The 13,472-nt window shown below is 36.8% G+C and overlaps 1 protein-coding gene and 1 pseudogene across 1 annotated transcript in view; one reads left to right on the top strand and one right to left on the bottom strand.

Annotated features, from left to right (window-relative positions):
• ZNF81 (zinc finger protein 81) overlaps positions 1 to 2,537 on the bottom strand; it is an 86,001-nt gene extending 83,464 nt beyond the window's left edge. Inside the window, exon 1 of the mRNA XM_008577385.1 lies at positions 2,484 to 2,537. Coding sequence (XP_008575607.1) covers positions 2,484 to 2,537 — 54 coding nt within the window. The remainder of the gene's footprint in view (positions 1 to 2,483) is intronic.
• A 9,905-nt stretch (positions 2,538 to 12,442) lies between these two features.
• LOC103594193 lies at positions 12,443 to 13,183 on the top strand (annotated as a pseudogene).
• The last annotated feature ends 289 nt before the right edge of the window (positions 13,184 to 13,472 follow it).

The following is a 13,472-nucleotide window of genomic DNA, read 5'->3' as shown; positions in this document are numbered from 1 at the left end:
TAAAGGTGAATGAATCAATTCACACACACACATACACACACACACACACACTCTCTCACACACACAAAAAAAACAAACAAACAACAACAACAACAAAAAAAAAAATCGGGGAGGGGGGGAGAGGAAGATATAACAACCACAATTTTTTTTGAAGTTCTTACAACAAGCAAATGGAGGGGACACACTTGGGTGGGAGGGGGGAGAGGGAGGAGGGAGGGAGGTCTCGGTGATGGGACATAATAATCAACTACATTGTATATTGACAAAATAAAAATAATAAAAAAATAAATAAATAAAAATTAAAAAAATTTTTCACTAAAACATTTTTAATTAACAAAATTTGACAAAAAATTCTTTAGTAGGTCACCTTTGTGAAATAAAAAGGAGAAAATAAGAATGTGTTCTCAGCCGCTTTTATTTGCATAAAGAAACCCTAATCATACAGAGAAAACAAACTAACACGGTTATATGTATTAGAAGGAGCTGAGCAGATAGCAGAAAGATAAATAAGAAAGTTTAGACTATATAGTTTTTTATATTTTAAAATTGTTTAAGCCATGTGTCTATATTATTATTCAAAAAACTAAATTAAAAAAACTATTACTAATATCCCTAAAGTGAAAAGATGCTGTATCCATAAAACAAAAAATACCATGCTATTAAAAGGGAATATTCTGAAAACAAAAAGAGCTATTTAAAATAAAAAAATATATAACAATAGGCTGGCTGGTTAGTTCAGTTGATCAGAGCGCGGTGCTGATAACACTAAAGTCAAGGGTTCAGGTCCCTGTACCAGCCAGCCACCAAAAAACAAAACAAAAAATTACATAACAGCACTAATGAGAGACACAAAAGAATATTTGGAAGGTAAAGCTTTTTTAAAAAAACTACTAGAAAAGAGAGCAAAAGAGATGGAAATGGAAATCAGTAAAGCCAAGAAAAAAAAAAAAAAGGAAGATCAACAACCAAATGAGAAGAGTTTTTTGAAAAGCAGAGAAAACGTGTATCTAAGCAGAAAAGGGCTAGGAAGATCCTGGAAACAGCCTTTTAAGATTTTGCACAAAAATAATTTCCAACCTAGAATTATATATTCAGCCAAAAAGGCAAATTAGTGTAGGGTCAAATAAACATATTTCCATGGCATTAATGTTTATATTTCTATAAATATATGTATACAGTTGTATATATTAAATATATTTTTGCATGAAAATTTCAGACATACAAAGTTTCATAAAATTTACCCATCCTGCATCCATTTTCAAGGATATACTAGAGGATGTGCCCCACAAAATGAGGGGGCAAACCATGAAGGAGGAAGACACAGGCTCCAGGAAACAGGGGATCTGACACAAGACAGAGGTAAAGGAGACTTCCTAGGGGACAGCGAAGGGAAGAGGACAAGATCACAGCTGTGTGTCAAGCTGAGAGAGCAACCAGTCCAGACTTCAGCAAGTCAACAAGCTCCAGGAGAGAGTTCTTCAGAGAGAAGACATTGATGCTCAGAGTTTAGAGCAGCCCCACCTATTACTAGCTTTGTAAACTTGGGCCAGATAGTTTTTCTGTATGCTCCAGTTTTCCCCTCTATGAAATGGGGATGATAATGGCACCTACTTCATGAGATCGTTGTGAAGATGAGTTAATACATGCAGAGTGCATATAATAGTGCTGGGCACGCAGTAAACATTGTATGAGTGCTTGTCATTATCATTGCTGTGATTATTAACTAATGTGTGTGATTATATGGAGAGGAGAGCTAAACACCTGGGAAGAATTTGGAGTTGAATTATTGATATATAGAGAGTAAAGCAAACAAATGATGAAACCAGAAAATTATTAATTCCAGGGAAAAGAAAAAGCTGTGTGGAAACAGTAATTACAGCATGGATACTATAAATCGTCACAGTAATAAATACTGGCTGTGGATCTCACCAAAACAATGATATACCTATTTTAGTAGGATGGGGTTATGTGAGCAGGAGTGCATAGAAAAGCTAACTACCTTCCACAGTAGAAAGTCAATAGATAATGCCTAAAACTTTCAAAACAATATTAAAAAGATTAAGAAAAAAGATTAAAAGTGCCTCTGGGGAGCTGGAATCTGGGGGAAAACAAAGCAGAGAAGAGCCGTTTTTTAAAACAAGATTTAGAGAACAATTTGATACCTTTTACCACTTGTAAACAAAACTAAAACCTAATCGCAAATTACAAAATGGCAAAAAATATTCACAAAAATATACAATGATAAAGGGTTATTAACCTTGATATTTAAAAAAAAACCTCTTTAAAATCCACATGCTAAGATAAATAAATCAACAATGGACAGGAAAAGGAAATTCACAAAAGAGAAATAAATGACTGATAAAAATGTGGGGGGAAAATCATCCAGCCTGGTAAAAACAAATGAAAATGAGATAGTATCTTTTCTCCAGGCTCTGGAGCTCTGGATAACTTTCTGCCCCCAGGCACCTCTTCCTTCTCCTCACCTCACAGGTGCTGCCACGTCCCCCTGGCTGGGGAGAGTCTCCGTCAGCTGCCATGTTCTCACTGGACCTCAGCCCTGGGCTCTCTTGCTGACAATCGGCTCTTCCCAGGAGCTCAAAGTCTGGTGGGGTATGTCAGAAGATCCTGCAGCCTTCACTGTGGGGTCTGGCCCAGGGACCCTGCAGGGACTCAGGAAACCTGGAAAGACAGTTTCCATACAGTCAGAGTCATTTAGGCCTCACCACACAAACATTTCCTGGGAGCACCAAACTACAGTTCACTGCACTGGACACTGTGGGGTAGACAAAGTCCAGTAAACATGTACTCTAGTTATTAATCACAATGGAATATGAGTGAGACCATGAAATTTGGACTAAAATTAATAAACATTTAAATTCTAGCTCTGCCAACTTTTAGCTGTGAGAATATGAAAAAGCTTCAGTTTTATTTTTCAAAATGAATCAAAATTCTTTATCTCAAGTTGTTGTAAAAATTAAATGAGATGATGTTTGTAAGATACTTAGCACCGGACTGGCACAAGGTAAACATTTAATACATATCAGCAAGTACTGTTATAATAACAGAAGCAGGTACCTCATTTAATTTTCACAGCAATCCTATCATCTATGTGTTGCTATAATTATTATTATCTCATTTTACGTATATAGAAGCAGAGGTTTAGTGGTAAGTCAAATGCAGTTTACCTGGCTCCAAAGTTCATGTCCTCAACATTATATCACATGGTACCTTTTACATGGTAGTCTCAACATAAACATGGTTCTGTTTAATAGATATTGAAAATGTGAGTGTGAATTTGCATTAAAAAGTTAGGTAAAGTTTCTTGAAACAGAAGAGGCATGCCATGAGGAAAATATTAATAGCCTGGGAATAAAATTTTTAAATTACCTCAAAAATATCGAGGTAAAAGTATTTTTCCTGTTGAAGGAACTAGGGAGGACAGTGTGTCTCTGTGTCCAAGCTGAGATACAATTTTGTTCCAATCAACTAACAGAGGCACTATAGATTTAGTCATTCTTGTTAGGAGAGGGAAAATATCCACTTAAAATGAAGAGGAACTTAATTAAAACAACAGAAGTAAAAAATGAGATGAAGAGGAAATAAGATAAAAGCATGAACAAGTTAAATTTTAAAAACATAAAGAGGATGTTGGAACAAAGAGGGAATATGCTTTCTTCTCTTATACCCATGAAACATTTACAAAATCCCTTCAAATAACCTGACCACACAGAAAATCTGGTAAATGTTTTAATGTTGGGAATCAACAGGCTACATTCTCTGATCACAGCATAAGATGTTCAACACCATTAGGGAAATGCAAATCAAAACCAAAATCTTCCATTCATTAGACCACTCACATCCATTAAAATGGCTAAGATAAGAAAAAAAGACAACAACAAATGTTGATAAAATGTGAATAAATTGGAGCTCTCATACATTGCTGGCAGGATTGTAAAATGGTACAGCCACTCTGAAAAACAATTTGGCAGTTCCTCAAAATGTTAACCATAGAGTTACCTTATGACCCAACAATTCCACTCCTAGATACCTACCCAATAGAAATGAAAACACATGTCCACTCCAAAACTTGTAAACAAATGTTCACAGCAGCATTATTTATAGGAGCCCAAAAGTGGAAACAACCCAAATGTCCATCAGTTGTTGAATGGATAAACAAAATTCAGTTTATCCATACAATGAAATACTATTTGGCAGTCAGAAAAAGTACTGATACATGCTATACTATGGATGAAACTTGAAACCACTATCCTAAGTGAAAGAAGCCAGTCAAAAAGACCACATATTTTATGATTCCATTTAAATGAAATGTCCAGAATAGGCAAATCTATAGAAACAGAAAATAGATTAGTTATTGCCTAGGGCTGGGGACATCTGTTAATGAGGACATGGTTTCTTTTGGGGATGTGGAAAGGTTCTAATATTAGATAGTGGTGATTTAGGCAACAAAAGCAAAACTAAACAAATGGGATTATATCAAGCTAAAAAGCTTCTGCACAGCAAAGGAAACAAGCAAAAGAATAAAAAGACAACATGCATATTGGGAAAAAATATCTGCAAACTATGCATCTGATAAAGAATTCGGGGCCGGCCCGGTGGCGCACTGCTACAGTGCACCGCTTGGGAGCGCGGCGGCGCTCCTGCCGAGGGTTCGGATCCCACATACAGATCGGTTCCCGCTCACTGGCTGAGCGAGGTGCGGGCGCAACACCGAGGGTTGCGATCCCGTTGCTGGTCTGGTCCGGTACGGGCACGACACTGAGGGTTGCGATCCGTTGCCAGACACAAAAAAAGACAAAAAGGAAAAAAAAAAAAAGAATTAATATCCAGAGTATACAAAGAGCTCACACAACTAAATAGTAAAAAAACAAATAATCCTATTAAAACAATGGGCAAAGGAGCTGAATAGACATTTCTCAAAGGAAGACATACAAATGGCCAACAGATACATGAAAAAATGCTCATCACTATCATCAGAGAAATGCAAATGAAAAACACAATGAGATATCATCTCACCCCAGTTAGAATGGCTATTATCAAAAAGACAGAAAATAACAAATGCTGGCGAGGACTTGGAAAAAGGGGAACTCTTACACACTGTTGATGGGACTGTAAATTAGTGCAGTCATTATGGAAGACAGTATGGAGGTTTCTCAAACAACTACAGATAGATCTACCATATGATCCAGCAATCCCACTACTGGGTATATACCCAAAGGAAAGAAAATGAACATGTTGAAGAGATACCTGCACTCCCATGTTTATTGCAGCTAGATTCACAATAGCCAAGGTTTGGAACCAACCTAAATGTCCACCAACAGATGAGTGCATAAAGAAAATGTGACAGATATATATACAATGGAATACTACTCAGCCATAAAAAAGAATGAAATTCTGCCATTTGCAGCATCATGGATGAGCTTGGGGAAAATTATGTTAAGTGAAATAAGCCAGGCACAGAGAGAGAAATACCACATGTTCTCACTCACATATGGAAGCTAAAATAGTTGATGTTATAGAAGTAGAGAGTAGAATAGTGGTTACTTGAGACTGGTAAGGGGAGGGGAGTGGAGGAAAGGGGAAAGGATGGTCAATTGACCCAAAATTGTAGAGAGATAGGAAGAATAAAATTTGGTGTTCTATACCAATATAGGAACACTACAGTCAACAACAAATTACTGTATAACTTCAAGTAGTTGAGAGGATACTGAATGCCCTAACATAAAGAGGTGACATATGTTTGAGGTGAATGGATATGATAAGTACGCTGGCATGATCATTGAACACTGTATAAATGTACCCAAATATCACATTGCACTCTATAAATATATACAATTATCATGAGTCAACTAAGAAAAAAGTATTTTAGAGACAGAAGTAGATTAGAGGGTAACAGAAACTGGGGGAAGGAATAATGAGAAGTTATTGCTTACTGGGTACAGAGTTTATGTCTAGGATGACAAAAACGTTTTGGAAATAGATACAAGTAGTGGTTACACAGCATTGTAAATGTAATTAATTCCATGTGATTATATGTTTAAAAATGCTGAAAATGGCAATCCTTATGTTATATACATTTTGCTACAATAAAAAAATAGAAAAAAAAAAGTTTTTCTCATAGAACTAGAGAACAGAATAATAGTTACCAGAGGCTGGGAAAGGAAGGGGGGGGTGGAAGGAAGAGGTGGATTAATGAGTACAAAGTTACAGGTCGGTAAAAAGAATAAGTACTGGTGTACTAGGCTGACTATAGCTAACAATATTATATTGTATATTTCTTTTTTTTTTTTTTGTCTTTTTGTCTTTTTTTTCGTGCCCGGCAACGGATCGCAACCCTCAGTGTCGCGCCCGTACCGGACCGGGACCGGCAACGGGATCGCAACCCTCGGTGCTGCCCCTGCTCCTCGCTCAGCCAGTGAGCGGCCGGTCTGTATGTGGGATCCGAACCCTCGGCGGGAGCGCCACCGCACTCCCAAGCGGCGCACTGTAGCAGTGCGCCACCGGGCCGGCCCATATTGTATATTTCTAAATAGCTATAAAAGAAGATCTTGAATGTAACCATCACAAAGAAAAGATCAATGTTTAGGTGATAAATATGCTATCTCCTAAGTGAATCATTTTACAATGTATACATGAATTGAAACAACATACTATATCCCACAAATATGTATAATTTTTTTAAAAAAGATTGTAGTGATGGCTGAATAACTCTGGAATATACTAAAAACCACTGAGCTGTATACTTTAAATGAGTGCATTTTTATGTCATTGAAAAATATCTAAATAAACCTGTTTTTTACAAAAGAAAAGGGAACTTTGTCCTAAATAACCCAGGATCAAAGTGGGAAATCAATACAGAAGTTATGAAATGCAAAGTTGTATAAAGTGGAATTTACAGCTTTAAATGGCTTTTTTTCATATATTTTTTAAATTCTTATTTTTTTCACTGTACACGTTTATAGGGTACAATTGGTTGTTTCAATACATGCATATATTGTATAATCTAATCTGAATAGTTAGTATATCTATCAACTAAACATTTATCATTTCTTTGTGGTTATAACATTCAAGATCCTCTTTTCTGGCTATCTTGAAATATACAATACAATATTATTAGCTATTGTCACCCTAAGGCAACAGAATTTATTCTCCCTACCTAACCATAACTTTTTACCAGTCTACTAACTTTTCCCCGCCCCACCCCTCTGCCTCTGGTAATCACTATTCTACTCCCTATTTCTCTTTTTAATTTATTTTTCTTAATTGGCCCATGATAATCATATATATTTATGGAGTACAATATGATAACTGGGTACATTCATACTATATGCAATGATCACATCAGGGTGCTTAGTATATCTATCACCTTAAATATTTGTCACTTCTTTGGGTTAGGAATTTTTAACTTCATCTTGACTAGCTATTCAAAGATAGGCAGTACTTTGTTATTAACTGTAGTCTCCGTATATTACTATAGACACTGACCATCCTCTCCCATCCCCCTCCCCCTTCTCCCCCACCAGTCTCTAGTAACCACTATTCCACTCTCTACTTCTATGACATCAACTTTTTTAGCTTCCACATATCGGTAAAAAGAATAAGTACTGGTGTACTAGGCTGTGAGAACATGTATTATTTCTCTCTCTGTGTCTGGCTTATTGCACTTAACATAATTTTCCCTAAACTCATCCACGTTGCTGCAAATGGCAGAATCTCATTCTTTTCTATGGCTGAGTAGTATTCCATTGTGTACATGTACCACATTTTCTTTATCCAGTCATCTGTGGAAGGACATTTAGGTTGGTTCCAACTCTTGGCTATTGTGAATAGAGCCACGATAAATGTGGGAGTGCAGGTGTCCCTTTGAATTGTTGATTTCCATTCCTTTGGATATATACCCAGCAGTGGGATTGCTGGATCATATGATAGTTCTGTCTGTAGTTGTTTGAGAAATCTCCATACTGTTTTCCATAGTGGCTGTACTAATTTACAGTCCCACCAAGACTTCAGCTTCATTTTTAATTACAAATAAATATAACCCCAAAATGAGCTATGTATTCAACCTAAAACATTAGAAATAGAATAAACAAAATTAGGCAAAACAAAAACCAGAAAGTAATAATTAACAAAAATAAAACCTTAACTAAATCAAATAAATAAAATAGGAGGTTTAAAGAAAAAAAGAATTAGTACTATGAAATGACCAATGTCATAGAAAACCCCCTAGCAAACCAGATAAAGAGTCGAATGTATACATACATATATACTTGAAATGAGAAAGGGAAATCTTTCTCAGCCAGGGAAGTGTTTAAAAGCAGTTATTGTGGAATATTAAGCACAACTGTATAGCAACATATTTTAATATTGATGTGAAATAAATGCTTCCCTAGCAAAATAGAAATTAAGAAAATTAACACAAGAAGAAAAAGAAGAGACTAGTGAGTGTGGAAAAGACTGAAAAAAATTGACATAACACAACAAATATAAATAGGAAGACTCTGAAAGGTAGAAAAAAAAGGTTGGCAACCTAACCTACAGAACTCAGGACTTGAAGAACAACACAGTGGTGAGTTCCCTGGGTTTCTTTTTCCCTTCTATATATCACCAAAAGGTACTGGAGAAGCTTACAACTCAGAACCACCAAAAGACACAAAAAAAGAAAAAGAAAAAAAAAAATAGCTCTTAGAAAAGCCACTCCCTTTAATTGAAGGACCAGGGAAAAGGTGACAACTGAACAGAAACCCTTTTTGAAAATACCTGGCCTACTGCAGCCAAACACTAATGGAATGCACATTCTTTTCAAGTACCCATCAAACATTCTCCAAGACATACCATATGTGGGGTCATAAAACACCTACACAAACTGAAATCATGCAGAGTATGTTCACTGATTATAATAGCATCAAGCTAGAAATCAATAACAAAAAGAGAACAGGAAAATCTCCAAACACTTGAAAATTAAACAACATATTTCTATATAATCCACGGGTCAAAGACAAAGTCTCAAGGGAAATTAAAAAAGCAACGGATGAAAATGAAAATATAACATATCAAAATTTACAGGATACAGATAAAGCAGTGTTGAGAGGGAAATTTACAGCACTAAATGTTTACATTAGAAAAGAATAAAGGTCTTAAATCAGTAATCTAAGCCCCCACATAAAGAAACTAGGAAAAGAGCAAAGTAAACTCAAAGCAAGCAGAAGGAAGTAATAAATATAAGAGTAGAAATCAATGAAATTGAAAACAGAAAAATATAGAAAAACCAATGAACCCAAAAGCTGGCCCTGTGAAAAAAATCAATGAACTTGGTTTACTGATCCTCTAACAAGACGGACAAAGATAAAAAGAGAAAAGACACAAATTACCAATATCAGAAATGAAACATAGAGATACAACTGCAGATCCTGAAGTCATTAAAAGGATAGTAAGGGAATACCACAAACAACTTTATGCACATAAATTCAACAACTTGGATAAAATAGTTCAATTCCTCATAATACAAAAACTACCACAACTCAACCACTATTAAATAGATAATCTGAAAAAATATTATATAGATGATCTGAATAGTTATATACAGTTGTCCCTCTGTCCACAGGGGATTGGTTCCAGGACCTCCCGTGGATACCAAAATTCATGGATGCTCAAGCCCCTTATATTAAATGGTATAGTATTTGCATATTACCTATGCACATCCTCCCATATACTTTAAATCATCTCTAGATTACTTATAATACCTAATACAATATAAATGCTATGTAAATAGTCATTATATGGTATTGTCTTTTATTTGTATTATTTTTTATTGTTGTAATGTTACTTTGTATTTTTTTTCCCCTCCACAGTTGGTTGAATCTGCAGCTGCTGAACCTGAGGATACAGAGGGCTGACTGTAACTACTACAGAAATTGACGCCATAATCAAAAAGCTTTCAAATGGAAATTTCTAGGCCCAGATGGTTTCACTGGAGAATTTTACCAAACATTTAAAGAAAAATTAGCACTAACTCTACACAATCTCTTCCAGAAAATAGAAGAGGAGAAAACAGTCCCCAACTCATTCTGTGAGTTCAGTATTACCCTAAAACTAAAACTAGACAGAGAGAGTAAAAAATAAGAAAACTATAGACCAGTATCTCCCATGAACTTAGATGCAAAAATCCTCAAAAAAAAGCAGTAGCTGATCAGTTCTTTAAATATATCTGAAGAACTACATACCACAACCAAGTGGGGTTTATTCCAGGAACATAATTGTATAATAAATATTAGATGAATGTCAATACTGTTGATATACTCATCTCTGCAATAGATATTGGAAAAGATCTGTTGTGGTCTTTTTAGCTCTTTTAAGTAGTTTCTCCAAAATATTTGTAAGTTGTTCTTACTTATTCCAGCCTTAAAAATCTGAACTATATTAACTGGAAATATCATTATCCTTTTAGTGAGCTTTTTGTCTCTGCTTTAACCACTGTTTTTCTCATCAACAATAATTTTAATGTGTCTGAAAAAGCGTAAGTCACTTCATCCTATCTTACTAGATGGAAGATCCATTTATTCTTACTTGTGTTTTTGTTTGTTATCTTCTTGATTAATGTGGCATTCCCATAACCCAACCCAAAGCCTGAAATGTTTCAGATTGTTTAAAAAAATTATTTTAATAATTACATGAGCTCATAAAAAAATTAGACAAATGTAATTGAATGTAATGTTCAAAATTCAAAAATCAATTAGTGTAACCCCCCATATTAACAATCTAAAAAAGAAAAAAATCACAAGATCATATAAATTCATACAGTGACAAAATTCAACACCCATTTATGATAAAAAAAAAAAAAAAAACTCCCAGAAAATTAGGAATAGAGGGGAACTACAACTTGATAAAGAACATCTGTTTAAAAAAAAAAAAACCTACAGCTAACATCATACTTACTGGTGAGAGGCTAACTGCTTTCCCTCTAAGACCGAAATGAGACAATGATGTCCACTCTCACTACTCTTATTTAACATAGTACTGGAAGTTCTGGCCAGCATAATAAAGGAAGAAAAGATAAGGTGTAGAGATTGGGAAGGAAGACATAAAACTGTCCTTGTTTGTATATGACATGATTGTTTGTGCAGAAAACCCAGGGAATCTACCAAAAAAGGTATAAAACTAATAACTGAGTTCAGTGAGATGGTAGGATGGAAGAGTCACACACAAAACTCAATTGTATTCCTATACATAAGCAACAAACATGTGGAGACCAAAATTTAAAAGACAATGCCATTTACAAACACTCCAAAAAAATTAAAGAGTTAGATATAAACTTAACAAAATATGTACAGAACTCATATGCTAAAAATTACAAAACACTGTTGAAGGAAATCAAATATCTAAATAGACATGTTGTGTACATGTTGTAGACAGACAAGACTATTCCAAAACGTATATGAGAAAGGCAAAGGAACTAGAAGAGCTAAAACAATTTTGAAAAAGAATAGAATGGGAGGAATCATTCCACCGGATTTCAAGACTTATTATATAGCTATAGTAATCAAGACACTGTGGTGCTACTGGTGGAGGGATAGACGCTTAGATCAATGGAACTGAAGAGAGAACCCAGAAAGAGCCACCACACAAGTATGGCCAATTGATTTTTGACAAGGGTGAAAAACAAGTCAATGGAGGAAGGATAGTCTTGAGTAATTGGACATCCATAAGCAAATAAATGCACCTCGACCTAAGTCTCACACTTTATACAAAGATTAACCTACAATGGATCGCAGAAAGCAGCAAGAAGAAATGGACAAATCACCACCACAGTGGAGAATTTCCCTGTCCTTTTTCAGTAATAGAAAAAGCAGAGAGAAAAGGACAAATTTTGTATTACACAACTGACAACTAACTAACTATTATTTTCGAGTTATATACGGAACATATCTAAAAATTCACCACGGACTAGGCCGTAAGTCTCATATTTCAGGGAATGAGCTTCACGTAGATATTTTTCTGCACAGAAAAACTAAGGTTAGAAATCCATTAAAAAGATAAACTTTTGGAAATTGAAAACGCACTTCTAAATAACTCCTGGGTAAAAGACAAATTATTAACTCTTAAAAAACACTTAAAACATAACGCACCAAACCCAGTGGGTCGTAGAGTGAACTTTACGATCTTAACGTTGATATTAGAAAAGAGAAAAGCCTGCAAAACAATGAGCGAATCATCCAACTCAAGTTAGACAAACGATTCCATCACTGACCACACAGAACGCCCCAGCACACCCTCCCTAGTGCCCCATCACCTCCACATCCCTCCGGCACTGAAGGTTGAATCCTGACAACTATTAAATCGCTGCTGAGAACCGCAGCGGCTTCCGGTCACCACCCCTAGCACCGCCCCTTCTCCGACTTTGGGGCCTCTCATAAAGGGGGAACTGCGCATGCGCAAAACCACCTTCGAAGCCATTGTCAGCCAGAAGTCAACATGGGGATGTTACGGAGTCGGTGCTTTGGGGCGTATAGTGCTCCTGGTCAGCGTTGTCGGGCGGAGAACATGGCCGCGCTCTGGTCGCGCTTCCCTATGGGGTACGCCATGTTGGAGGAGAGTGCATTCCGTACTGAGGATGAATAGGCCTATAAACTCACAGAGCGGGGGTGTGGAGCTGTCCCACTGGCGGCAGGGAGAAGGGGTGAGGACGTTTCTCTGGACGGGCTTACTGGAGGAGGGGTCTTTGGATCTATAAGGTTCTGTATAATACCGCCCCGAGAAGCTGAGGGTCCTCTTGGATAAAGGTAGAGAGGGGCGCTTGTGGCTACTACTCCTGGCAGATACCACAGGGTGAGAAGCGAAGGGAGAAGTCAGGCTGCTTACAGGGCTCTCCTGGAACATACCACGAGAGAAGGAGGAGAAATCAATGTGTGCAACCCTCCTAGGCTGTATACCCCGCGGTGGGAAAAGGGGAGAAGTCAGAGTGTTAGAGGCCCCGCCTCCGTGTGCCTGTGGGGCTTGGCTGTGGGGTTTGAATGCTCCCACAATCTACCTTATCTCCCACTCCAGCTACCCCAACTAGAATGAAAGTGTGTACCAATAATAATAATTTTTGATGTGTCTTTAGTCTAATGCAGTATGTCAACAAAACATCTTTAGGAAATTGTATTAGTTTTATTTCCTCGTAAGGTAAAATCTACGTAGTGATGGTGCCCTTACTTTGCAAATGTAACTTTAATACAAAACTCTGATTCTGCCCTTCAGCGAGTTTGCTGCTCCTTATCACTTCCAATATGGAAATTCTGGAGATGCCCCTGCCGTCTGGGAGATAGCACTGGGGCAGAAGGGAAAGAAATCGCGCTGCCCTTCACTTGAGAAGGCCTATTCATCCTTCAAAACCAAGTTCAAATATCTCCTCCTCCAGGGAGTCCTCCTGACAACGGTAGAAGCCTCTGTGCCCTGCTGAAGGCCTTTCTGAGTCA

This window comes from Galeopterus variegatus, unplaced genomic scaffold (genome assembly GCF_000696425.1).
Source record: "Galeopterus variegatus unplaced genomic scaffold, G_variegatus-3.0.2 Scaffold1504, whole genome shotgun sequence".
Taxonomy (NCBI): domain Eukaryota; kingdom Metazoa; phylum Chordata; class Mammalia; order Dermoptera; family Cynocephalidae; genus Galeopterus; species Galeopterus variegatus.
This window is presented reverse-complemented; position numbering and strand designations above follow the sequence as displayed.